Here is a 27,606-nt window from a genome sequence, read left to right as displayed (position 1 = left end):
TTTACAAATGACATCTTCAGAACCTTCTTGAACCGATACCTGATTTACCTGTACACAGGATATATTCCTAATTTAAATCCTACAACCAAAAGTTTAGACCAGACATACTTCAGTAGTAATTTCCCACCTTTAATCCTAGACCCTTTTCTTTGGCTTTCCTTTATACTGTGATAATGCTGAAAATATTCTTAACTGACAGATGAGAGTTTCAAGTGGTTTGATAAGTCAAATATGACATTTGATAAGTGGGCAGACCAAGATGGTGAGGAAGAGCTAGTTGACACCTGTGCCTTTCTGCACACCACGACTGGCGAATGGAAAAAAGGAAATTGTGAAGTTCCCTCTGTGCAAGGAACCCTTTGTAAAGCGGCTAGTAAGTATAATTGGAGACCTTTTTCCATTCTAAGAGGGGTGGGAAAGTAGGGCTGGTTTTTAACTTTCTTTGAGATAAGTGTGCCTCAATACAGGGAGGAAGACTTCAGAATGTATTAGGATGGTTTGTTCCCAAGTCTCTTGGAAGTCAAGCATGTAATTCTTTTACATTTCAGAGGTAGGGCTGGATCAGGTGAACCATGCATACTTTTATTCTGTTTGCTTATTCTGAGAGCTTGCGAGAGGTCAAAATTTCTTGTTGTTCAAATTATCATAACCTCTTGGCATGTGATTGGATTGAACAGTGGGAGGGGTGAAGAATAATGTCTGATTCCAGAATTCTAAAGATTGCAGAATTCTGTTAGTTTACAAAGAAGATGATTCTGTACAAAAACTAATATCTCCTGTGTAAGCAAAGAAAAATTGTATTGTAGTTTATAATTTATTCTGGATTAAAATATAAGTTTTTTGATCCATCAGAATGCTTTCCGGTGAACAAAATTATCCTCTCCCACAACATTCTGATGTTATTATTAAACATTAGATAAAGTTTGTTCTAAGTTTTAGAAAGAATTTTCTCATTAAAGACACTTAAAATTTCAAAATACGATTTGGGATACTTAAAACATGTCACAGCCATTTCCTCACTTTGCATCCTTAGTATTGCCCCCTTCTATTTCAGCGCTGTAAACCAAAACAGTACATCTGCCTCTGATTTATTTCCTTTCTTTACATCTGGAATTAGATACATTTTTTTACTTGCTTCAGACAAGTTCTTGACTAGTTTTATGGTGATTATATTCAATCTGTCAGTTTCATGGTAGTAGCATGGAAATTGTAGTATTCATGGGGTTTTAAAAAAATTGGTTCTTTTTATGTATTGTGCCTCAGGGCACCATTATAAAAACACAAATTTTTCATTAAACTGTAACTTTGAAACATCAGAAATAGGGAGCAAATCCTTACTAATGAGGTAGTCACAGTTGTATACTTTTATTACTATGCTTTTTACACTCTCCAACTAAAATCTTATTTCCTTTACCTCATCATTGTCTGTTTCTTGAGTTCCCTTATTCTTTTTCCATCCAGCCAAGCTAATGCATTTTGTTAGACCTCTATATCATTTTTTAAAAACTAAGTTTAAAACAGGTAACATAGACAATTGATCAAGCAATAGAAATAAGGATATTAAGCTATTAAAGGATTCATTTTTTACTGTGAAAGTGTTTAAAAGTAGTCTTAGAACAAAGCATACTTAAATATTAATTTTGATTTTCTTTTGTATTATAGTCCCACATAAAAAGAAGTATTTATCAGGTAAGTAATGGTCTTGTATTAAAAATTTTCCCACTAGTCAAACTATATTAAGATTCTGGCATGTTAAAGTACTACTTAAGACCCTTTTAAAAAATAATTTTAATGTAGAGCAACTTTTGTAGAATGTAGAAAAGTCTCTCAGCTTAGTAATAAGACTTGACATTTTAAGTATGATTAACTGCAAGTTACATACAAAATGAACATTTTTTTAAAAACACCAAATTATATTTTGTCACTGAACTCCATTGTGTGTTTTTGTGGGAAATGACTGTATATTTTGTTGAAAAGAATTTCACTTTACAGTTGTAATTGCAATTCGTGAAGCATCTGTCTTAAGGGCTTACTAAATGCATTTTTTTAAAAGTGAAAGGTAATATATTTACATGGTTCAAAAAGCAAAACTGTACCAGGCAAACACTGAAAAGCCTGTCTCCCATTCTGCCCCAATTCTACCTTTACTTTACTGGGCACCATTTACGTTTCTTCTTCAACTTTGCCAATGAGCAAAGTGAGATAGATGACTTATTTTGCCCCTTTTAGTCACTAATATGATTTAGATCTCTCTCCATATCATTACCTATAGATCTTCCTTCTTTTTTACAATTATGCACTCTTCCATTCAATGGATATACGTGGTTATTTAACCAACGCCTGACTACTATTGGCCTGTTTCCAAACATCTGCTATCATAAACAATGCTGCAATGAATCAATCACCTTGCACAAATACATGTTTATCTGAATGACCTGAAATGCAATTGCTAAATTGAAAGTGAATATGTAACTCCGATCGATACTGAGTTTCAGATGACTTGTACCATCATTTAGTATTCCCAGAAGCAACGTACGAGTCCCTGTTATAAAACTTTGGATTTTTGCCAATTGGATAGTACAGCTTTTAATCTCCATATTTTGAGGTATAAATAACAAAGGGTAAAATGCACGTGTTAAATGTACAACTTGATGGTTGCTTATATATATCGATACCTGTGTAACTACCACTCAAATCAAGATACAGAACAGTTCCATCATTCCAAAAAGTTCCCTTGTGCCCTATCCCCAAAAATGTCTACCCTACCCCCACTCACCTCACAGGTAACCACCATTTATGCTGTCACCGTATGTTAAGAGTTGCTTTTCTTGAACTTCACATAAATGTAACTCTAATGTAGTTTCTTTCACTCAGGGATTTTTTTTTTTTACCCACGTTGTGCATATACATTGTACTTTTTCTATTGCATAGTGTTTTGTAAGTATACCAGTTTATCCATTCTCATTTATTTGAATCATTTCTAGTTTGGCACTAATATGACAGAGCTGCCTATGAACAATCTCATGTTTCTTTGGACCAATGTTCTCATTTTCCTTGAGTATATTCCAAAGAGAACTGCAGGGTCATAGGATGGCTAATTTTTAATTAGAAACCATCAAATACTTTCTCAAAGTTGTTCCTACTGCTAATGTTTTCAAGTTCCATTTGCTCCTTCTACATCCATCCCATGGTATGTGGGTGGTATTGTCAATCTGTTTAATTTTGCCATTCAGATGGGTGTGTAGTGATCTTATTGTAATTTTTTTCATTTCCCTGATGAATAATGAGAACCTTTATGTTTATCAGCCTTTTGGATATCTTCTTCTGTTCAAGTCTTTTGCCCTTTTTATTTGGTTCACTTTCTTGATTCAAAGTTTGTTTTTTAAAATTCTGGATACAACTCCTTTGTCACCATGTGTATCATTAACATTTTGTCTCAGTTTGGGGCATGCCATAATATAACTATGATGGAAAAGGAGAAAAGGAATGTTTAATGACAATTCATGAATATCTAATTTTCCCTCTTCTGTAAGAGGAAATATAACATTAAAAAAAATCAAACAAAGCACAACCTCACACCCATTAGGTTGGCTATCTAGAAAACAAAAGAGAACAATTTTTGAAAAGGATGTGGAAAAATTGGAAACCTTGTGCTCTATTGGTGGGAATGTAAAATGGTATGTTATGGAAAACAATACGGTAGCTCCTCAAAAAATTAAAAATAGAATTACCATATGGTCCAGCAATTCCACTCCTAGTGAAATGAGGGATCAAAGAGATATCTGTACACCCATGTTCACAGCAGCAGTATTTGTAATAGCCAAAAGGTAGAACCAACCCAAATTTTTATCAATAGATGAATGGATAAGCAAAATATGGTATATATACTATCATGGAACATTGTTCAGCCTTAAAAAGGCAATTCTGACACATGCTACAACACGCATGAACCTGGAGGACATTAAGCTAAGTCAGTCACAAAATGAGCCACTCACAAAAGGACAAATACTGTATGATTCCAATTATATGAGGTACCTGGGGTAGTCAGCCTCAGAGACAGAAAGTAGAATGGTGGTTGCCAGGGCCTGAGGTTGGGGGAATGGGGAGTTATTAATATGTAGTTTTAGGTTTGTAAGAGTTCTATGGATGAATGGTGGTAACATAGCACATTGTGAATGTACTTAATACTACTTAAAAATTGTTATTTAAGACAGTAAATTTTGTTATGAGTACTTTACCATGATTATTTTTTTAAAATCAGGAAAAGCAGTGTAAGCATGTTACTTAGAAGCATGAGAGCAAACAGGGATGATTTTTGAGGAATAGAAATTAGTGGGGCAAGAGGAGCATAGTATTTTTCATTGCATACCTTGCAGAACCATAAATTTTATGCTATGTACTTGTATACTTACGGAAAAAAGATACATGCAAACCTGTGTAGGAAAATCAGGTAGGTCTATGGTGGGTCTGAAAACAACGTCACGAATAGTTCAAAGATCTGGCAACGTTTTGTCTTTAGATGCCAGCTATCTTTGAATTCACTAAAAAATGTATCTCATAAATATGTGTAACTACTACTGTACTTCAAGCTTTCTTCTATTAGACATTGAAGACAGAGCAGTGAATAGAAAACGCCTCTGCTTTCAAGCTTACATCGTAGTGGGAAGGTTAAATATATGCAAATATGTGGTATGTCAGACGGTGACTGCACTGTAGGAAAAAAAGGATGTGTACAGGGAGAAATGGAGGGGGGACTTGTTTCTTGTAGGGTGGCCAAGGAAGGCCGTATTTGAGCAGAATGAAGATCTAAAGGAAATGAAGCATGTGTGAAAGCCTGTCATAAGGTGATTAGGTTTAGTCTGACTTCATGGAGTAACAAACAGTACCAGAGTTGAAGCAACCAGGTGAGAGTTGAATGGCACTTGGTAACGGAGTTCCCTTGCATACAGGTGTGGGCTAGAAGACCCCCGTAGGAGCGAACGTAGCTGCACTCAGATATACATGGTGTGGTAAGCACACAGGAAAGAGGAAGTTAGCCCATGCTGGATTCAACAAAGGTTTACTGCAGATGATCCTGGGGCAAATCTCAAAAGACAAGTAGATATTAGTATTAGGCAGGAAGGAGGAAAGGTTATCCAAGAGGATGGATCAGAATAAACCTAGGTGAATGTTTGGATTTTTTTTTTCTCTCTGCCACTTACTAAAGGACTTGGGCAAGTCATTTAAATACTGTGCCTCAGTTTCTTCATATATAAAAAGGTTAAAAATCGGAGGGTTATATGTACACAGTAAGCACTCAAATTGTCCTGTAATGAGTCTAACAAAGTTTTCTATCATTTTTAAAACTTTGAGCCTCAGACGATCAGTGTTAGAACTAGGGTGTGAAGGAGGCAGGAATAAGAATGGTCTGACTGGGAAAAAGGACATAATGTGTAGTTTTCAATGATTAGTGAATGTCAAGTCTAGGATAACTCTAGATTGCATGGCTCGGCAGTGGCTACTGGTGTTATCAACTAAGGAATTCGAGGTAGAACGGACTTGAGAGTACAGTGAGGAGACGCATCGGCTACACACTCATATTTTCATAAAAGGCTAAAATGATTTAGCTCAACCAAGCAGTTTTAAGTCCAGAAAGATGATTAGGAGGGAGCAGTTTGAAAAAAAGGAAAAGGAGATAGCAACAGCAATGTCAGGGAAACCAAATGAGAATGTCTCAAGGCTGAGTGGCTAATACTCCAGCTGCAGCAGTACCAGAATGAAATGATGTACCCTCTGCATTTAGTCATACCAGAGATCACTGGTGAGCTGAGGTGGAGAAGATGAATTGTATGGGCTTGAGAAAAGAGGGGAGTGAAAGTTTACGTTTTAATATATGTTTGTTACAGGATTCGTCAACCTCCTTTTACTAGGCTAAGGAAGATTTCCTTTTTCAAGCTAAAAGCTATTTTTGCTCTTTTTAGTTTAAATTAGTATTAGATAATAGCAATTATTTACTCAGTAAAGTGGGTAAGGGATTTTTCCTGTGATAATAGATTTTCTAATGTAGAACTATCCTTTATTCGATAGAAAACCTTACATAGTTTTAATACACCATTCATTAGTTGCCTCAAGACTGCCATTCTTCCACATTTCACTAGTATGCAGCAGGCCTTGGAGACAGCTTGGCCACAGGTCACTTGCAGAATGTAAAAAATACAAGAAGCACATATACTGACTCTGCCTCACCAAGGCTGGATGCTGTTCAGTTCTTAGGATACTAGGTATCCTAATTAAGGTATATAATTGTGTCTGTGAACCATTGTCTCAATTACTGTGCTCCTTAGACTAAATTTTTCTTTGTTGAGCTATGATCATCCCTATTTAGATACTACTGATTTTGAATATATTGTACATTCATTAATAGATAGTGTGTTCGTTAAAATCAGTTTGTTCACATTGGTAGAGTGCTATGCTACAAATGGGCTGTTAAGTTTAACACAATTAACTGAAAGAATCCCATTTGAACTCAGTTTCCAGAATTCTTGGCTTAACATTGTTTCACATAAATAGCTCATAACACACCCACACACCTTAATAAATTGTGATCAGTACAAAATTTTTATCTATTTTAAGAGAATTGAGCTGTGGCTATTTCCCACGTCTCCCAACTTCTATAAAAAAAGACTGTCAATATTTTAAAAATACCAATAGCTTTCCCTCACCTTAATAAATAACTTTTGGCCAGGTATTTTTTGCTAAGCTTTAAATTTTCCAACTCTCACTTTAAACAAGTACTAGCAGAAAGGAACATTATGAGTATATTCAAAAAATAACAATGCAAAAAACTACACCTGTACAGAGAAAATAATTCTGGGATTCTTTTTTCATATATTAATACTTTTATTACTAAATACAAATACTTTCCTCAAAGCACTGTCCTACTAACTCCTAAGCCGAGTACTTCTGCTTGATTTATTGTATTCTTACAGAAAGATTACAAGGGTTTTGAATAGCCAATAGCTGTAAAGTTGTACATACTATTTCAGGAATACACATATAGTTATTTAAATAAACTTAAAAGACAAAAAAAAATTTTTTTAGGATTTTAGGAGTGGATAATTGCAAAATTTACTTGAAATTTTAAAGTATGGCAATAGTCCAAGCTCAGAAATATAAATCTTGACAGTAATAAATGTATAATGTTTTTCTCATCAGTGTGAGAAATTCTAAAAATAGGTAAATATTTACATGAGGAAACTGTATTTGTATCTCCCAAAATGTCATACTAGCAACTTGTGTATCCTGATTACCCATATTTTCTTTTGTCTTTTCCTTTTCAGATAACCACATTTTAATATCAGCTTTGGTGATTGCTAGCATAGTATTTTTGACAGTTTTGGGAGCAATCGTTTGGTTCCTGTACAAAAGAAATTTGGCTTCTGGTTTCACCACAGTTTTTTCAACTGCACCCCGATCACCTTATAATGACGACTGTGTTTTGGTAGTTGCAGAAGAAAATGAACATGCTCTTCAATTTGACTGAAATTTTGGAAATCTCAGATTAAGACATCAAATACATTGACAGTGATTCCTGTGCCAGATTTTAATATATAACTTGACAATGAAAATTAGAATTTTATGGTAATTTTCCTTATTCAGTAACATTCCTTATACTCATGTAATCAAAAATAATCTTTGGGTTCACTATAAAAAGTTTTGGAAAAGGGATGATCTTAGATATGTTAGTGGTTTTTAACCACGTCACTAAATGTTACCTTTCACTTCAATGAAGGACAGCTTAAAGCCAAAGCAGATAAAAATAAAAACCCAGTCTACCTGTCTTACTTGCTCTATCTTCCCTCCCACTTAGTTGAACCACCTTGTAGTTGAATTTAAAAAAAAAAAAAAAATTCTACCTTCCACTATAGCTTTAGCAATCACTAGGTATTTAGCAATTTATTAGTAAACATGATACAAGTAATAAACCTGACTTTAAAATAGATTCTATACATTTAAATATCACTCCTACTGATTACTCCAGCAGATAATTCCTGTAATATTAATTCACATCACTTTACAATTTGATTACTTTTGGAACACCATTTTGGACAACAAACAGTATTTAGCACTGACCACCAATGGTTAGAATTTTAATTAAACTTTATACACTTTTTGAAACAAAAAAATTACACCCATGCCAGGCAAGTAGGCAACAGGGTAATACTTGTATCACAGTGCCCCTTTCAAGATTTTTCTCCTCTCACAATACCTATTCCTATATGTGGTATCTCGTGCTCCCCAAGCACTGATAACTTTTATCATTCAATGACATAAAAAGTATGCAAGCAAAAACTGTAGAAAAACACTATGTACTACTGTGATGATGCTCAAAGTTTTCAGTACATTTATTGTATAATTTAAGACAAAGATGAAAATAATTATTTTAGGAGTTAAAAATGAAAATGGAAGCTGCAACAAGTTATTTTCTTTAGCATTCTTTACAGTTTAAAAACAGTATTAGAAAAGCTAAAGATTGTATAGAGTTCACATAAAATTATCTCTACACTACTGAGAAACTGGAAAGCTCTGGTAAGTAACTCTCTGTGCCTAACCCACATCCCATCAATTATCTTATGGAGAATACTTTTCTTACAGGGAGGTACACTATCTCTCAAGCTTAAACGAAGGCAAAAAGTCCCAGCTGTGCCATCTGTTGTTTCCTTGGCCACCTGAATCAATAAATCTCTCCTCACAATTAATGGCACTACTCTTAACAAGACATGAATAACTACAAAGTGATGACAGAAGACTATACAGTATGGCTATCTGGTACTAAAAGAGCAAATGTTACACCAGTTTTATTATACAATTATGCTCTTAAGGGCTTCAAATTTCTAAGATTTTGTGTAGTGATTTAGATGTCCACTTTTATTATTGATAAGCTATTAACAGTCGTAACTAATAGTGAACATTAGACTGGAATTCCTTCTTGCTTTTCCTATTCAAATTCTACCAGTCCTTTAAGAAGAATGATCTTATATCTTTCTTAAAACTGTCTCTAATTGTCACAAATCTCTATAATGTCTAATACATTAGCCACTAGCCACATATGGCTATTTAAATAAAATTAAATATAACAAAGTTCAGTTCCTTAATTGCATTAGCCATATTTCAAGTGCTCAAAATCACATGCAGCTAATAGTTACCATATTGGGCAATGCAAATTATACACTATTCCCATTTTCAAAAGTTTTACTGGCCATTGTTGCTATATAATCTGCCCTTTCATTCAACTCCCATACAACTAATTTTCTTTTGATTTTGATAACTTCTACCTAATGACAGCTCTTGCAAAATGGCTTTTAAAAATTTTCCACGTTTGATTTAATTTGTCAACCAAGTCCTTAAAGGACCCTGGTAATGAAGTGCTAAATCTTAATTTTATGTATCAGAACATCTGTAAAGAGGCCCTTGTGTCTATTTGGTGGTCAACACATGACAGGATCATTCAAATCCATACTTATGTTTAACATAACAAATAACATATGCATGCTGGTTTTCATTCAGAATGTATAAATGCTTTCTTTAACATCCTGGTTCTAGCTAGTCATACTGTATACATTCTTATGTTTGGCAGATAGCTAGAGAGAATAACATTACTTTTAAATACACTTTCCTAGGAATTTGCATTTTTTTGTAGTGAGTAGTGCATGGTCTCTATTTTTGTTCAGTTTTAAAGTGATAACCAATGAAAAGACTTCTTATTCCCTCTAGTTCACATTTACGGAATATCGGAAGCTAATACAACATTGAAATACTAAGTGGTGCTAAGGAACTACTAGAATACTATAAACCCCAAGCCACTATCTCTGCATTTAATATAAAAAACTATTAAAAATTGTATGTACACCAAAGGAATGTTTTCTACCATTTAATTTAAAATTTTAAGTAAGTTTTGTGTGTTAAAGCAGAAGACAATTTTCGTGTTGAGTTCTAAAATTATAAATGTTTTAAATTCAAAATATCCCTAAGGACCCATAGAATAGATACTGAAACTGACATCCTTACAGTTTTGTGTTTTTGATTTCAGTAAGGCAATGCAAAGATAACAGGTAAAAGTTGAGCAAATATATTTAGAAACATTTCTATCTTTCTAGAGAATGGAATTTGAAATTTTAATAAAATTCTTGCCTATAAGGTTTGAAGTCTACTTTCAGCACCAATTTAAAAGGAAACATCTCAAACTATAAAGTAAATCAATCAGTATGCACTTTATTTCGAGCCAAGGTTTTACATTAAGACCAACAAAACTAGGGGCAAACTGTTGAGTCATATTTGAGAAATTACATGGTTTCTATTTAGGTTCGGAAAAAGAAGTGTGTTGCCATGGCATAAGACTTTAATTTGAAACCACCCGAAGGTGTTTTTAAGTGTATCCTAAGGATGTTGAAGAGAAAATATACCGTTTCAGAAGTATACACAACTCATGATCACAGTGTAGATCTATTCATGGTGAATAGGTAATGTTCACCTGTTTTCCAAAGGTAGTGAAAAATAGTAAGTCACCAAATACATGTTCAGAATTAGCAAGGAACAGTTAAAAACGACCCAGATTCAAACAGGTTATTTATATCATATTTATCTATAAAGAAGTGACAACACTAAAAAACATACTGAAAACCAGTGTTTTAAACTTTGAATGTGGGACTTAAAAATATTCCATTAACTTGAGATTGCAGTAATTTTTCCTTTTTTACCAAATAGCACTTGGCAATTCTGATATAATTTATAGCTGTATTATTCCTAAAAGGAATATCTACATACCATGGCCTATCAAATATAATCTGCATTTTTCAAATCAATACAAAACTTTATCCATCATTTATACATTTTATATTTATATACTTTTTTAAAAGTTACATTTTATTGCTAAGGAATTTAGAATTCAAATTAAATTTGGACACTTAATATAGTACTTTTCATGACATACTTCCCTTTTTTTTTAAACACCGGAAGCAAATGATTATGAAAATGAGACTGCAACTTAAGGCATTTTAAAAAGAAAAATAATTAGGTGCCATTTAGCATTTTACTTTGAAAGAATATTTTTGTCTTTTTTCACTAGCAGGAGACTAAAACACGAACCTTTTTCATAAATATGACTACAATAATCAGAACACAAAAAACAGGGTTGTCAGCATTGCTTAGATATTTAAAACAAGGGTTAACACTTTCCCACTCACCTAAAAGAAAAATACTTTTGATTACCACTTTATAAACATCAGTCACTGGCCATGTTAAAAGGTCCAGCAAGTAGAATTTGAATTCAGCCACACTAGAGAATGAATACATATATATGCATACACGTGCATATATATATATATTCATTTTATAGATAATGTATTCAATAGGCATTCCCCACAAAATTAATTCATACTTAATTGCCAGCTTTAATAAACACTTGTTCACAGATCATCCATTTGTCTTATGTGCAGTTAGGCAATATCAAACGTTCTGTTATGCTCTCCATCTTCTTCAGAATCATCCTCTGAAGCTGTTGAAAGAACACAGGATGATCAAGAATGATTTTAAGGGGGACGAGAATGGAAGTATAAATATGAAGCCAGCACAGCAATGACTTGTAAAATAAAATCCCAATTTGGTATACTGTTTGGTCAAAATGACAGGTTATGACAGGGTTAGGGTGGTTCAACTGGGGGTAATGCCCATCCACAAGACCCCTACCCCACATCATTTTATGTTTGTTTATATAAAAATGAAAGTATTTAAAAATGTGGTTCAAGAATGTCTTCTAAAAAAGTCTCTGAGATCAATTTGTGTTCATAGTAGCTAATGATATATACACTAGAGAAAAAGTGAACTTAAGGCAAGTGCTCTCACACACCGGAGTAGAATCTGGCTTAATACTGCTGCATGTTAGATGCATCCGATGAGAATGAAAAAAAATGTACATAGAATAATAGGTTATGGGCGTTCTTGCAAATTACATCAAAGCTATGTCCATATAATGCCAAGAAAAAGCTCTAGTCAAAAAAGCTTCATGTAGACATAGCCTATGTTAAAATAATTGGATTTAGTAAAAAAACCTTTCATTGAGATTATTCCTATGCCTCCTCATTGTCAGAAACATCACTTTTCCAACATTTCTGAACTCAGAATCATTAGTGGCTCAACTTTTTAATATAAAACATCCTGGAATGTCTTTAAGAAGGACATAATAAGTACAAAACTACATATTCTGTAAACCGCTCTGCATGTTGAGGAAAATAGACGTTCACTAAAATAAAACATCTAACTAGCGTTTCCCCTATTATTAAGGGCAGAAAGGTTAAACGTATAACACTTCTTGTGTTAGTAACAGACAATTTAAGAGCACCCAGCAAACAGAATCAATAAGAAAATTACACTATACGTATAGAGGAAACTTTACTTTCCATATTTCAGTCTATTTGTTTACCCTGCAAAAATCTTAAATTCATTTTTAGTAAATGGTATCAAATATATACTTAGCTCATGAATGAGTAAATAGTATAGTTAACTTTTATGCTATTATTATGGAGCAGTATCAAGGTAAAAACTAAAATAGCTTTGCAGAGAACTTAATGTTTTCTATTTGATTTACTCCACAGAAGAAAATTCAGTCGGAACCTTTTTTCAGAATGTATTAATACTCTGGTACTTGGGAGTTAACTTGTAGCACCTATGACATCTATCACTCTCAGCTGAGCCTGGGTGGATTTCACCTCCATCATTTTCCTGTCTTTCACAGGACGGGAGTAGACAATGCTAACGTTTAGGAAACTAAATTCTAAATGAGATTTAAAAAAAAAAAAAAAAAAGCTAGGGAAAATGTGCACTGAAACAAATTACTATAATCATATCTGACAAAGTATAAATTATAATTCACAAAAAAAGATCTTTATATTAGAAAACATAATGGAACTGAACCACAAAGGTATAAAGGAAAAAAAGATTTATACCACATGAATTTGTTTTATATTCCACTTGACTCCTTTATATACTATCATTTTCATATATACTATACAAACTAAAATTCTGAAAAATGCATCATATGGTTGTACTTCTAATACTTTTAAGACTTAAAAATAGTACAGAATGACAAAATTCCATGTCTTCAACAATCAAGGAATTAAAAGGTTCTTATGAGGACTAATTCCTTCTTTAACCTTACCTCAAAGGATGCCGAGCTCTCTTTAAAGGTAAAAATGTTATGCCCACTACAGATAAACTTTAGGTATTTTGGAGATGAGTACAGAAGGTAATCAACTGGAGAATATATATTTTAAAATACTTCAAAGAATGTACTGGAATCTGATCACGGAGAGACACTTGCTTTGGGGGGAAAAGTACTAGGTCGGGTAATCTTGAATTCCCAGGTACTATTTCAGAGACACCAATAACTGTGCCCACCTGGTATGAAGCACCTTTGAGACTGTGGGACTTTGAGAAGAGGTTAAGCTGTAGAGATGCCTGTAAAGATTTGTGATTAAGTGCCTTCATATAGGCAGAAGTCCTAATGCTGGAATGTGATGTGAAGAGACTGGAACTGCTGGCAGAGCTGGCTGTCTGTTAAAGGTCTACGAGGACCTGAACAAGGAGCAAAAAACCAAAACCCAAACCTATGGCTTCTGTTAGAGACTCAGAATTAGGACTCTTTCACCCTTGTTTTCCTACAACTATATGTAAACCCAGGGAAAACCTTTTATGATCTAACAGTAAAATTTCATACACACACACACACACACACACACACGCACGCACGCAACATCTAATGGATTAAAAAGTGTGATTTGATTAGCAGTCAAACATGTCTCTTTCATTAAGTGTTAAAATTAAGGTGATCAAAAATAAAATTTAAAATAAAATACTGGTGGTTTAAATTACATCCTTGCATACCTTAAAATTAAAATAATTTAAAAAATGTATGTTTTTAAAAAATGAATGTCAGTTGCCCAGCCCATCTTTCCCAAATCAATTAAGCCTATAAATGAAGCTCTAATTTGATAGATATAGTATATACTTAGGTTTGCTCTGTGGCTGGCTTTAATTTGCAAAAGTAAATTCAACAAGTCTGGGAAGGGGAAATTCCACCTACTTTCGAGATCTTCCATATGTGCCTGAAGAGTTCTTGCAAGGTTAATAAACTAGAAACAATGCAGAAAGAAATACAGTAGTTGAAACGTTACAAATGGATCTAAAGATAGAATCAGTAAAGGAGATTCATTTCTATTTAAAAAGTCAAACATCATTTTAAGCCTTTAAAATAGGGGTCACTCTCCCCCCACATCAAAAATTACAAAACTTAAGGATATATTTTTTAAGTTTTTAAAAAATATTAGTCACATAGAAATCATGTATTAATCATGTAGAAATTGGAAGCAGATACAAAATTTTATCCAATGATATTCCTCTTGCATAAATATAACACTTCAAAAAATTATGAAGAAAAAATAATTAAAAGCTTCACAATTTGGAATCAAATAAATACAATTTTAGTGGTCAATTAAAAAAAAACTAAAAATAGGAATCAATACTTTTCTGCCTAAATTTGATAGCTGTAGGAGTATTACATTTAATTTTGTATTTTAAAAAAATCATAAAAATGACTTGCACTTTAACTTGTATATAGCTTTTACAAACGCATTAATTCAACAGATCTTAATATGCTTTATGTGGTTTATTCATTCTAAAGAGATAAGTCACCGTTTTAGAAATCATTTTATGGCATTAACTAAATTTAGGTACTATAATTCTAAAGCACCCTGAAGTCAAGAGATCTTTGCTCAAATTCTGAATGCTCTTAAATAGTTCATTCTCTTTTCTCTCAATGAAAATAATCTGTCAATTGGCTCACAGGTATAATGGTCACATGATGGTTACAGAAAACGTTTCACCAATTTAGAAGCAGTATTACACACAATCGTTTGATTATTTTTAAAATAGAAACTTTATACCTCACCATAAACTGCTAATTTTTTATCACCAAAATGAACATTTATGTAAAAATGTTGAAAGGATATGTTTATGAACACATTTCAAGATATGAAGTATTCATGTTACAGGAATGAAATGTAAGCAGTCCTAGCCTTTGCTACACAAAATGGGAAAAGCAGCGAAGTATAAACTTCTGCTGGTACACTGAGGCAAACCGTATTATTTACTTGTAAAAACCTAACCAAAAACAAACAAAAAAAGGTAGCCTAAGTGTTAAATTAAGGTAATAGTGTACAGATTAGTAAACACCAAATAGTCCATATCTTAGTTTGTAATATGGACACACTTAAAAATTAGTACATTGGTAATCTTTTACATGACAGTAACAAATTGAAGTTTATCTCCCACATTGTCTTGGTTTTTGGAGTTCAGTTTCAGGTTTTTAAGCTAGTATACTGAGGTGGTTTGTCGTCCCCCCACCCCACCCCCCAATTAAAAAGAGCCTTTTTCCTTAGTGTTTCCAATTATGTTTTCCCTGAGACATATTCCAATTACCTTAAAAAGCTAGAAAATTACTTATTTCTCTAAAATAGCTTTAGGAGAAAATTAGCCTAATTGACATAGAAGGAAGACAGCAATTGCTATTAAATCTACAATATCTTTATTTTTAAGACTCATTTTAATTTAAGAGCTTCCAAAAGGAAACAGAATGTGAACATATAAAACAATCTGCTTCCCAAACAAACACTTGGCATCACACCCTCTCTTTTCCCCCCACGCCAGTATTACTTACTCGGACACGTGTGCTTGGTTCATTTGTATTTCCCATCATATCAGAAAAGCTTTGTTCGCACAAGTGCAATAACACAACTAGGTAGAGACCAGAGCTGATAAACTCATACTCAGCCTTCAAAAGGGAAGCAAACAAGAGAAAAAGAAGAATATGAAGAAAAATTAGTAGACTCGAGACTGATATTCACAGCATACTGATAAACTAGTGGAAATGTATTCATGTCTAGTTCCTAGTAAGAGATAATGGAGCCATCTATTAAATCAGGAATAAAGGCTGCCCTTCATCATTTCATAGATTTTTACTAATGCCAAATAATGAGTCCAAATAAGTGTGTGAATATCTTCTTTAGGCTCATATAGTCTTCCCTTATGTAATGATTTACATAAAGTGGGACTATTAATCAGTTGATGGTAGAATGAATTCTCTAGTTCTCTAAAAAGCTCGTAACAGATTTCTTTGCACAAATAAATGACTATAAATACTTACTTAAAATTACCATTTCATCTACAACTAAATCAATATACTGTATACCTAAAACCTATTCTGATAGGTCAAGTGTTTCTTATGTAATGTGATTAATTTAAAGGCTACAGTAACTACAAAAATGAACTAAAAAAGGAAATAGAGTATCTTTTCCTCAAATAGTTCGATGCCAAACTGTGTTTTTTTTTTGAAGCTAAGACTACAAATCATGAATATACTGTTATTTAAATCGGAATTGTCCTGTAATTTTTATAGACTGTGTTTCCCGGACAATAAGACCTTGCTGGACATTCAGAGCTGCTTGTCCTGCTAGGTCTTATTGTCGGGGAAACAGCAGCAAAGTACCTGTAAGTTGTACCATTTTTTGGCAATTAACTCATCTCTAGTTAAGAATTGTACAGTCTTCGTACCAACTTCAGCAAGTTATCAGATTCTACAGAGTATTCAAGATATTTGAAATTTATTTATTAATTTCTTTAAATGTGTCACTTAATTCGCTTATTTTTTAGTTAAAAGGAAATCATACATACCATAAGATTAAAAAAATGTTAATAGTGGCTTTCCAGTCAAGATGGTGGAGTAGGTAAACACTGGGCTCACCTCCTCTCAGGACCACATCAGTTACAACTAAACTATAGAATAACCATCACTGAGAATTGCCTGAAGTCTAGCTGAACTGGAGCCTTACAACTAAGGGCATATAGAAGAAGCTAGTAAGAATTGTAGGCGGGGCAGAGACACAAAACAGTCTGGTCCCACACCCACCTGTGACCATTACAAATCAGGAAGGATACCTCAGCTGCAGAGGAGGAACATTGTTCCCCCCCACCCCGCCCACCTGGAAGAGCAATGGGTCCCAGTCCCACACCAGGTTCCCTAGCTCAGGGTTCCAGTGCTGGGGAAACAAGTGCCCGTAAGTGCTGGCTGTGAAAACCAGCAGAGACTGTGGCTGAGTGAGATGGAGAGCTGCTGCAGTCCTAGGCGCTCCTCTTAAAGGGCCCGTGCATGGACTTACTTGCTGTTGGATTCACTCGCTCTGAGCTCCAGGGCTGGGCCAGCAGCTCAAAACGCGTCAGGGACATACAGGGAAGAACTGAGGGTAAGGGCTGGAGGGGCAGCTTTCTCCCGGAGGGAGTAGCTGGTGGAAGCCAGTTTCTTTGCTGAGCGCTCCCCCTCCCTGTGTGCTGAAGCAGACAGATGCTATACCTGAGTCTCCATCAAACCGGCTATCACCTTTTGTCTGCCCTGCCCTAGTTATTCTCTGAAACCCTGCCCCAGACAACGTTCTGGCACACAAAGCTGATTCCAGTGGCTTTTCCCTACAAACAACTTGTTAGCGCATGCTGTAGACTTTCATAAAATCTCTCACAGGTTCACAAAACCCAAACAAGCAGCATCTGGCTTTGGCGTGTCCCATATGTCTGGCTTAGCAGCCCTAAGCCCAGCAACAGCAGTAGCCAGCCTTAGTTCGTAGATTGGCCTATCAAGGCACCGCCAAGCCCAGTGCAGGATTACTTTGAGGCTCATGCCAGGTGGCCCCAGGAAGATCACAGGCTGTGGCTAAACTTGGCCTGCAGCGGGTCCCCTCCTAGGAGGCCCCAGGGCTGGCACACCTGGTGGCCAACTTTGGACCAAGCTGGAGCCATCACCAGGCTACTTCCAAGGACAACACAAGCAGAAAGACTGGACAGGCACCAGAGCCCCCGTAAAGTGAACCCTGCTTTGTAGGATCAGCTCTTGCACCACATCAACTCTACTATAGTAATGGCCAGTCCACACAACCAATCCGCCCAAGGGTCAATCCCTCCTACTGACGTGCAACAACAGGGTGGTACACATAACACACACAAGGGACACACCTAGAGTACCCGGCTTGGGTGACAAAGGAGACTGCACCACTGGGTCCCACAGGACACCCACTACATAAAGCCACTCTAAGACTGGGAGGCACAGCAGCCTACCTAACACATAAAAGCAAACACAGGGAGGCAGCCAAAATGAGGAGACAAAGAAACATGTCCCAAATAAAAGAACAAAACCAAGTTCCAGAAAAAGAACTAAACAAATCTGAGACAAGCAATCTACCAGATGCAGAGTTCCAAACACTGGTAATAAGGATGCTCAATGATGTCAGTAAGAACTTCAACAAAGAGATAGGATAACATAAAAATAGAGATAGAATACAAAAAAGAACCAGCCAGAAATAAAGACTACAATAACTGAAATGAAGAATACATTAGTGTGAATCAAAAGCAGATTAGATGAGGGGTGGCCGGATGGCTCAGTTGGTTGGAGCGTGAGCTCTGAACAGTGGGGTTGCTGGTTCGATTCCCACATGGGCCAGTGAGCTGTGCCTCCACAACTAGATTGAAGACAATGAGCTGCTGCTGAGCTTCCAGAGGGGCGGCTGGATGGCTCAGTTGGTTAGAACGTGAGCTCTCAACAAGGTTGCCAGTTCAATTTCCGCATGGGATGGTGGGCTGTGACCCTGCAACTGAAGATTGAAAACAGCGAATGGAATGGGAGCTGAGCTGCGCCCTCCACAGCTAGATTGAAGGACAGCAACTTGGAGGTGATGGGCCCTGGAGAAACCCACTATCCCTCAATATAATTTATTTAAAAAAAAACACTAAAAAAAATGCAGATTATATGAAGCAGAGAATCGAATCAGAGAATTAGAAGGTAGCAAAAACAAAAAACAAAAAACAAAAACCCCAATAAAAACAGCAAAAAAAAAAAGGAGTTTAATGGGTCTCTGGGACATCAAGCGTACCAACATTTGCATCATAGAGGTACCAGAAGAAGAGAGACAGCCAGAAATTGAAAATCGATTTCAAGAAACAATGATGGAAAACTTCCCAAACCTGGCGAAGGAAACAGAAGGAAGTGCAGAGTCCCAACGAGATGAACCCAAAAAGGCCCACACCCAGACACATCATAATTAACATGGCAAAGGTTAAGGACAACGACAGAATCTTAAAAGCAGCAAGAGAAAAGCAGTTAGTTACCTACAAGGGAGCTCCCATAAGACTGTTAGCTGATTTCTCAACGGAAGCTTTGCAGGCCAGAAGGGAGTAGCAGGAAATATTCAAAATGAAGAAAAGCAAGGACCTATAACCAAATTACTCTACCCAGCAAAACTATCATTTAGAATTTAAAGACAGATAAAGAGCTTCCCCGACAAGAAAAAGCTAAAGGAGTTCATCACCACCAAACCAGTATTACAAGGAATGTTAGTTAGAGGGACTTATTTAAGATGAAAAGATAAAATATATTAATAGAATGGAAATAACTACTATATATCTATCAATAATTACTCTGAACGAAAACGGCTTAAATGTTCTAATCAAAGATAGGGTGGCTAAATGGATAAGAAAACAAGGCCCTTACATATGCTACCTACAAGATTCACTTCAGATCAAAGGGCACACACAGACTGAAATGAAAGTAAAGGGACGGGAAAAAGGTATTTCACGAAAACGGAAACAAACACAAAAAAGTCAGGGTAGCAATACTTCCACCAGACAAAATAGACTTTAAAACAAATGCTGTAACAAGAGACAAAGAAGGACCCAGTAATCCCCTTCTGGATATTTATTTGAAGAAACCCAAAATGCTACTTTGAGGGGATAAATGCATCCATATGTGCATGACAGCATTGTTTACAATGGCCAAGATGTGGTGACAGCCTGGGTGTCTGTGGATGGATGAATGGATAAAGAAGAGGTAGTACATATAAACAGTGGAATATTGCACGGCCATGGATGGGATTGGGTTCTTATCATCTGTGGAGGCATGGATAGACCTGGAGGGTATTGTGCTGAGTGCAGTATGCCAAACAAAGAAAGACAGATGCAATGTGATTTCACTTATATGTGGAATCTAAAGTACAAAATAAACCAACAAAACAGAAACAAACTCATAGATACAGAGAACATTTTGATGGTTGCCAGATGGAAGGGGGTTGGGGGAGCATGAAAAAGGGGAAGGGATTAAGTACAAATTGGTTGTTACACAGTAGTCATGAGGATGTAGGGTATAGCATAAAGAATACAGTGAATAGTATTGTAATAACTATGTATAGTGTCAGACGTGTACTATTAGGTTGGTGCAAAACTAATTATGGTTTATAAGATTAAAAATAATTGCAAAAACTGCAATTACTTTCACACCAACCTAATAGATTTATCACTGTGATAGATGTGAGGGGGTTTGGGTACAGGGTGAAGCGTGAAGGGATTGAAAAGTATAAATTGGTAGTTACAAAATAGTCATGGGGTGTGAAGCACATGGGGGCATAAAGACTGTATTATTGGTATATAGTCAATAATATGGTAATAACTATGCATAGTGCCAGGTGGGTACTAGACTAGTCAGGGGGATCACTTGTTAAATTATATAAATGTCTAACTACTATGCTGTACACCTGAAAGTAATATAATATTGAATGTCAAAAATAAATAAATACATAAATAAAGTGTAAAAAAATGTTAATGGTTATTACCTCGAAAAAGATGAAGCCACTGGATAAAGAAATATAAACCATATTAAACTAATCATTTAAAATGAGGGTAGCTGTCAGACCACTAGAATCCATGATTCATAAAGAATAAAGATGTTAAAGGCAGGAAGCTTAATCAAAACTGTCATTTTTACAATGACTCCACCTAACATTTCCTACCACTTCTAAGTTACTTAAGATGTAGATCATTAAAATCCTTGGAGTTAAAACATTCCTGGTTGAACTGAAAAGCCAAACAACACTTTTAAGAGACATGATGGAGCACCCAGAGAAGGGAGAATGGCAGGAGAAAATAATCCTTTGAAACCTACTCTCATTTTGAGAAGACACAAAATAACTTCTTGGCCATAAATCCACCTTTCCATATTTTCCCATTCTTTAAAAAACCAATGCTCAGCTGTCTAGAGAGACTCCTTGGGAATTTTAAAAAATTCCTTGCTTAAAGTGGTATTCTTTATGGACAACTGGCTCATCAGAGAAAAAAACAATAGTTAGTATTAGTGTAGCATTTGTGCTCCATCAACTGCCTAATGGTTCATTCACTAGATCAGTGATTCTTAACCTGGATCTAAAAAATTAGCTTCAAGGAATCTGGGAATCTCTTAAGTTATATACAAATTTTGTTTCTTATACTTCTATTTTGTAAGGCGTGTCCATGGTTTTAATGTGATTTTCAAAGGGTTCCATTATTCCCACGTTTAAAAGGGTGTCCACAAATGATCATATACTACATTATTACATTTATATGAAATATTCAGAACAGGTAAACCCATAAGGACAGAGAGCAGATTGGTGGTTGCCAGGGGATGAGGAAGGGGGTATAGGGAGAAACTGCTTAATGGGTATAGGATTTTCTTTTGGAGAGATGAAAATGTCTTGGAACTAGAGGTGGTGGTTACACAACATTGCAAATGTACTGATACCACTGAAATGTTCACTTTAAATGGTTTTTATGTTTTGTGAATTTCGTTGTCAAAAAAAAGTGGGGATCAATTATTCTTTCATTTAAAAAGTGTTTTTTAAGGATTCATGATTTCTTTCACCACAATATATCTCTTTTTATAACAAATATGCTAAGCACACTTGCATAGTACAGCTCTAGGATCATTCTTGTAATCTCCTTTATCATCTTTTCTTTTTCCCCAAGAGTTTTCCTTTAAGCTCTTCATATTCTAACTATATAATTTAAACATCTCAAAAATTTTTAAAAATTTAAAACTGTCCAAGAAATAAAAATTAGTAATTCATTTATTGGGAAGGAGTTATCAATACACACTGAAATATCTGAGAAATGAAAAAAAAATTTGTAAAAACTTCATATGATAAAAAAACACTAACATTATTCATTATATAAATAACAGCTAGACTGCAATGATACAAATACTAAAGGAAAGAGAAAGAATGTAAACTTGGAATAAAAGATTTCATAAGATTAACTTGGTCAACATAAAGCTGGTGGCAGGAATGGGGAGGGCAGGAAAGGGAACCAGGACAGTAGGAAGAATGTGGGTCAGATATGCATATAAAAATTATTCCTAACATAAAAAATACAGAAATAGGATGTGTTTTATAATCATATTTCAGCACTCAGAGGGATTCAAAACTGAAGACATCTCCGGGGAGATATAGTTGGCATGCCTACTTTGGGACCACCTTCCTAAGTCTTTATTATTTTCAGGTTTATTTATAAAGAATATAATGTATTTTATCTTAATAAATTTAAAACCTGTGACTTGGTTATTTGCCTTTCAGTTATAAAGTTATTATGGGAAAAATTAAAATTAAAAAATTGTAATAGCTAATGCAGTAACAGAGAATTATATTAAGAACATTATTATTATTTTTATTTTAATGCTGGTTTTCTGACCATGATTTAATCGTTTCTTCAAGAGTTGTCCTTTAAGCATAGAACAGACACTTACCAAATTAGGCAAAATATACTAACTTGTTCATTTGCATGAGCTCTATGTAGTTCATGAATATCAAAATCCTCCAGGTTAAGCTGCAACTTCTCTTTACAGAGTTCACAGGTGGTTACAGCCTCTAATGAAGAACCTGGTAAAAATTAAATAATAAACAAAGCTTAGTTTTGCTATGTCTCCACAAAACATTTTTCTTTGTAAATTTTCAGCTTAGAATACAGAAAATCAAAAGGGAGGGAGGGAGGGAGAGTGCATTACGGCGGTATCCTAGTAATGTCTCCTAAAATAGCACCAGCAACAGCTGATGCGCATGTTAGGTCCTACTCTATGGTATTTAAGCCTCAACCCATTATAGCTGTTGTTTTTCCTCCCAGATACTCATACATTCCTGATCAAGGGAAGCTGAGAATGGAACGTCATCTGTACTTCCTACTTCCTCTTTAAGTATTTTGGCAAGATGGCATGAAAACAATGTTTAATAATATATTAGGTTGGTGCAAAAGTAATTGCAGTTTTTACAATTGTTTTTAACCTTTTAAATCGCAATTACTTTTGCACCAACCTAATAGTGTCTCAAACAACTAGCTACATACATTCACCCAGGCCAACATCTGTAAGGCGACAATACTGGGGGTGCCAAGAAAATGTATACACATGACTTGTATTCACCTTTGTTATCAGTATCTATTGCATATTACAATTCTAATAGTTTTTTTCCTTTCTTAAAACATGTATACATTTTTTTGGCACCCTCTGTATATACCTAAGATCTTCTGTGGTTTAAGGAATGCACGATCCCTAGGCTAAGGAGGGTAAAAAAGGAATCCACTTTTGTTCAAATCAAAACAGCTCCTTTCAGCCATAAGAGGAATGACGTCCTGATACATACTACAACACAGATGAACGTTGAAAACATGCTAAGTAAAATAAGGTAAATACAAAAAGGACAAATACTGTATTATTCCATTTATATGAAATACGTGGAATAGGCAAATTCAGAGAGAAGGTAAATCAGAAATTACCAGGGGTTGGGAGGACGGTGTTACTACTTAATGGATACAGAGTTTCCGTTTGGGGTAATGAAAAAGTTTTGGAAACAGATAATAGTGATGTTCATACAACATTGTGGATGCACATGTCGTCACTGAATTGTACACTCAATGATGGCTAAAAGAGCAAATTTTATATGTATTTTACAACAATTTTTTTTGAAAAGCTCCTTCTGTTCCATATTCCTTCAATATGTGGTTACTAAGCTTCTGGTTACAATTAAGTAGGTAGTAGTCTTGTCATATTAAACATGCAGCCCCCACCCCGCCTTTCCTGTGTTTATTTTTAGATAGGGCTTTAAACTGAAAAAAACATTCTAAAAATTAAAGGAAGTCATGTTAACAAGGTAGAGGTTTAAATTTAATTCAACTAATACCTGCTGAGTACTTGTTACGTACCAAGCAATATTAAGAGGTTTTGGAGATTCAGAATGAAAAGAGCCAAGCAGTAACCCCTATCTTCAAAGAGCTCATAAATCTCTTAGAATTAGTGTTACTTAGTAACAGCAATTCTTTAAATAATAAAATTTGGCATAAAGTCCAAGAGAGCAGTAGTAACTTACAAGCATTCTCTAGAAAATAGCTGAAAGGGAAGTGAACGCTATTCTCAGGTAATGTCTTTAGTGTGCTGTAGTCAAATTACATTAAGATATTCACTATATTTCAAGTACATAAATAAAACAGTTGTTTTAGGAGTCTAGCACACATGAAGATGCTGAAATTAAAATGCACCTAGAATACTTTCTTAATTTTTGAAAATTAGTATTGTACCACTGAACTAAATTCAGGATAAGTCTGTATTATGACCTGATGGAAAATATAAAGAATGTAAAAGACATTTAGAAGGCTTTCTCTTATCAGGCATTTCTTAAAACTATTCTCTGATTCAAAAGTAGGAAAACTATGGTGATCACAAAATATGCATAATGAACCTTAGAGATCATTTAATACAATTACCTTATATCATTAGGGCTTCATTTTTCTCTTTCACGGAATGAGTGACGCACAGATTCCAGAAGGTCATATCCAGCTGGGAGGAACTCATTTATTCCTACCTCCTTTAATCCAGGGCTCGTTCCATTATACCCCACCTCAGTACAGGAGGCCCTGACTACATTTGCCTGAACTTGTACTACACTTGTTTCATTCATCTTTGTATATCATTTAACAGTCTGTATACGGCAACTGCTTAATAAATGTTTAAATCACTCTCTACTAGAATGAATCTTCTACCAGACGGGATCTTTATGGTAAGTATGAGAAAGTCTTGTGAAAATTTATCAGGAAGGTTGAGATCTTGAGATCTTTACATTCATTTGACCACATCTTTAAAAAACCCATTTAAGTACTTATCATGTGTCCAGTACTGTGAGAAACTATTTATAAACACCATCTCATTTTACTTCACAACAGCCCTATGAGGTTAAGTATTACTCAATTTTACTCATTGCGGAGCTAAGGCCCAACCCCAGACATACGTAAGAATGTTCAAGAATGGATTTGAGGTATCTACATTTTTTAAAACTCCAATGGGTAATTTTGATCAGTAGCTAAGGGTGAGAACCAATGTTAAAAAACTTAACTCAAGATCGTATAGTTAAGTGTTAGAGCCATTATTCCAATCTAGGCTTGTCTAACTCCAAAGCCAATGTTCTTACACAATACACTGTTTCCCCAGATACACAAACCAATTGCAAACATATCAGAAGATGAGACAAGTTGTTTTTCATTTTGGTAATAGCTAACATTTCTGGGCCCTTACTAAGTGTCCAGAACCATGCTGAGCACTCATTTAAATCTTAACAACACTCCAGGGCAGTGACTAATAAAGCCTGTGAGACTGTCATAATATCATACAGCCAAGAGGCTGATACTGGTGAGATGGTCTGTCCTACAGCTTTGGAATCAGGCTAGATTAAAAAAAATAAAGTAACCCACACACCCCAAGGAAACCCTTGCTACCTGGCTGCAGGAAGACAGTTTCCCAATAGCCTTATTATCTCCAGCTTGAACAGATTACCTGCCTCCTCCAACAGATGATTAAAATTAAAATTAATGGCATCATGCCTCACAACCTATTTGCCTATGTCACCAAGGTATTATTATCAGACCATCAATCTCACACAATTATATAGATTTATTAATCTGATCTAATTTCCCACCTTTCTCACCCTACTAGTTACTTCACTATGTCCTCTGGTAACCATGGTCTAACATAATTAAATTCTTCTCATAACCAATCTCGTTTGAATGATCTCTTCAACTTCGTGCCTGAACCACAGTACCCATTAGTGATACATATTCTTCTGCAGCCATTTCCCCCCCCCAACCCCTTATACCCCAGAACCAAGAAGTGGGGATAGATGCCCCCCACACTTTCATCAACTGAGATAACCGGCCACTCCCACCTATTGCTGTTTTGAAACTCCAAGTTTCTTCTCATTCATTAATGACCTTAACATCTGGCTATATTTTTTACCAACTTATTCCTGGCTATTTCAACATCCACATAGACCATTCACTTTTGATTCTGATTTCCTCAAAATCCTTGCTTCTAATATCATCCTTCCCCACTCAGCTATCCACTCTATGGTCATACTCTTGACATTGTTATCAGTTTACTGCACTACTCTCCTACATCTGTATCTTAAGCATCCTCTCCTCCTGTGTACCTACAATTGTTCATCACTCTAGCTCACCTACTCTGGCAATTGTCTTTAATGTCAACGAGACTCAAAAATACCCTACTCCTTTCTCACTACTCACTTGTTGATGTACTTACTCCCCACTCCTGATTTTAATTTCCATGATCATAATTATGTCTTTACAAATACCTTTAACTCCCTTCATTATATCTGTCTGGTAAAGGTCCCAACCCCACTGAACTGAGACCCATCCATGGCTATACCCAAGCACCTAAAAACTGCTTCTAAAATGTACATGTATCTCATTTTTAAGCAACATTCATGGTCACTGATTTTTATGAACACTAGTATTTCCTGAAAACATCTTAGAATGTTATTTCCTCCCCACACACTAAATCTCTTAAAACTGTCCCCTAATCAGTTAAAGATGTTACTTCCCTTTACTAAGAAAACAGAAACAATTATATTGACATCTTCTCACCAAAGCAACAAACCGATCAACATCCATATCAACATTAGCCTTCTTGAAATGAAGTACCCTTTTTCCTACTAAAGGCTACTCTACTTGTACTCTGGATCCCATCCTTCCCTTTCCTTTTCATAATGTTTTTCTCTCCATTGTTATTTGTTAAAATTTTTTTAAATGCACTAAAATCTATCTTAAAATAAAACAAAAACATGTCCCATGACTCCATATAACCCTCCAACTCCTTATATCTCCTATCTCCCCGACAATACAGATTATTCAAAGAGGGGTTGGTCTATGTTTCCCCTCTGACCTCATTTTCTCTCCTCAGTCCAATCTAGTCATGCTCTGACCCCCACACTCCACTGAGACAAGGTATCTAGGACATTCATGCTACCAAACCCAACTGTCATTTCTTTGTTCTTATAATACGTTCTTCTTTTGGCCTTATATAACACTCCATTTTCTTAGTCTTCTTCTTACCAAACTGAGTTTCCTCCTCAAAATCTTCTCTGTACCCACTAAACATCTGGCTGCCCCAGGGCTCTGTCCTGGGCTCATTTCTTCAATATCTACTCTTGCTCTATTCCCAAAGCTTAAAATATTACTTATGTACTCATGAGTCCCCAAACTGCAATTTTTAGTGCTGGTACCCCCTGAAATACCAGGCTTGTCTAGCTAACTGCCTAGCTGACAATTCCATATGGTTATCTAATAAGCAGTTCATATGTATTTCCAAAATAGAACTCTTGATTTCTTGTGCCAAACTTA

The 27,606-nt window shown here is 35.3% G+C and overlaps 2 protein-coding genes across 8 annotated transcripts in view; one reads left to right on the top strand and one right to left on the bottom strand.

Annotated features, from left to right (window-relative positions):
- The window catches only part of LY75 (lymphocyte antigen 75), a 110,339-nt gene extending 102,520 nt beyond the window's left edge, over positions 1–7,819 (top strand). The window contains exons 37-39 of the mRNA XM_019727252.2: positions 200–373; positions 1,663–1,689; positions 7,320–7,819. Coding sequence (XP_019582811.2) covers positions 200–373; positions 1,663–1,689; positions 7,320–7,522 — 404 coding nt within the window. The 3' untranslated portion in view covers positions 7,523–7,819. The remainder of the gene's footprint in view (positions 1–199; positions 374–1,662; positions 1,690–7,319) is intronic.
- Positions 7,820–10,231: 2,412 nt separating this feature from the next.
- MARCHF7 (membrane associated ring-CH-type finger 7) overlaps positions 10,232–27,606 on the bottom strand; it is a 54,072-nt gene continuing 36,697 nt past the window's right edge. For 3 of the 7 annotated variants that reach the window (XM_019727255.2, XM_074337055.1, XM_019727253.2), the window contains 4 exons: positions 22,699–22,808; positions 15,749–15,862; positions 14,117–14,165; positions 10,232–11,533 (listed from right to left, as the gene is read on the bottom strand). In XM_019727255.2, coding sequence (XP_019582814.2) covers positions 11,475–11,533; positions 14,117–14,165; positions 15,749–15,862; positions 22,699–22,808 — 332 coding nt within the window. In that variant the 3' untranslated portion in view covers positions 10,232–11,474. Of the gene's footprint in view, positions 11,534–14,116; positions 14,166–15,748; positions 15,863–22,675; positions 22,809–27,606 lie in introns of all 7 variants that reach the window. The other 4 variants (XM_019727257.2, XM_019727254.2, XR_002137005.2 and 1 more) reach the window with 3 other exon arrangements.

Source organism: Rhinolophus sinicus, linkage group LG01, assembly GCF_036562045.2.
Source record: "Rhinolophus sinicus isolate RSC01 linkage group LG01, ASM3656204v1, whole genome shotgun sequence".
NCBI lineage: Eukaryota > Metazoa > Chordata > Mammalia > Chiroptera > Rhinolophidae > Rhinolophus > Rhinolophus sinicus.
This window is presented reverse-complemented; position numbering and strand designations above follow the sequence as displayed.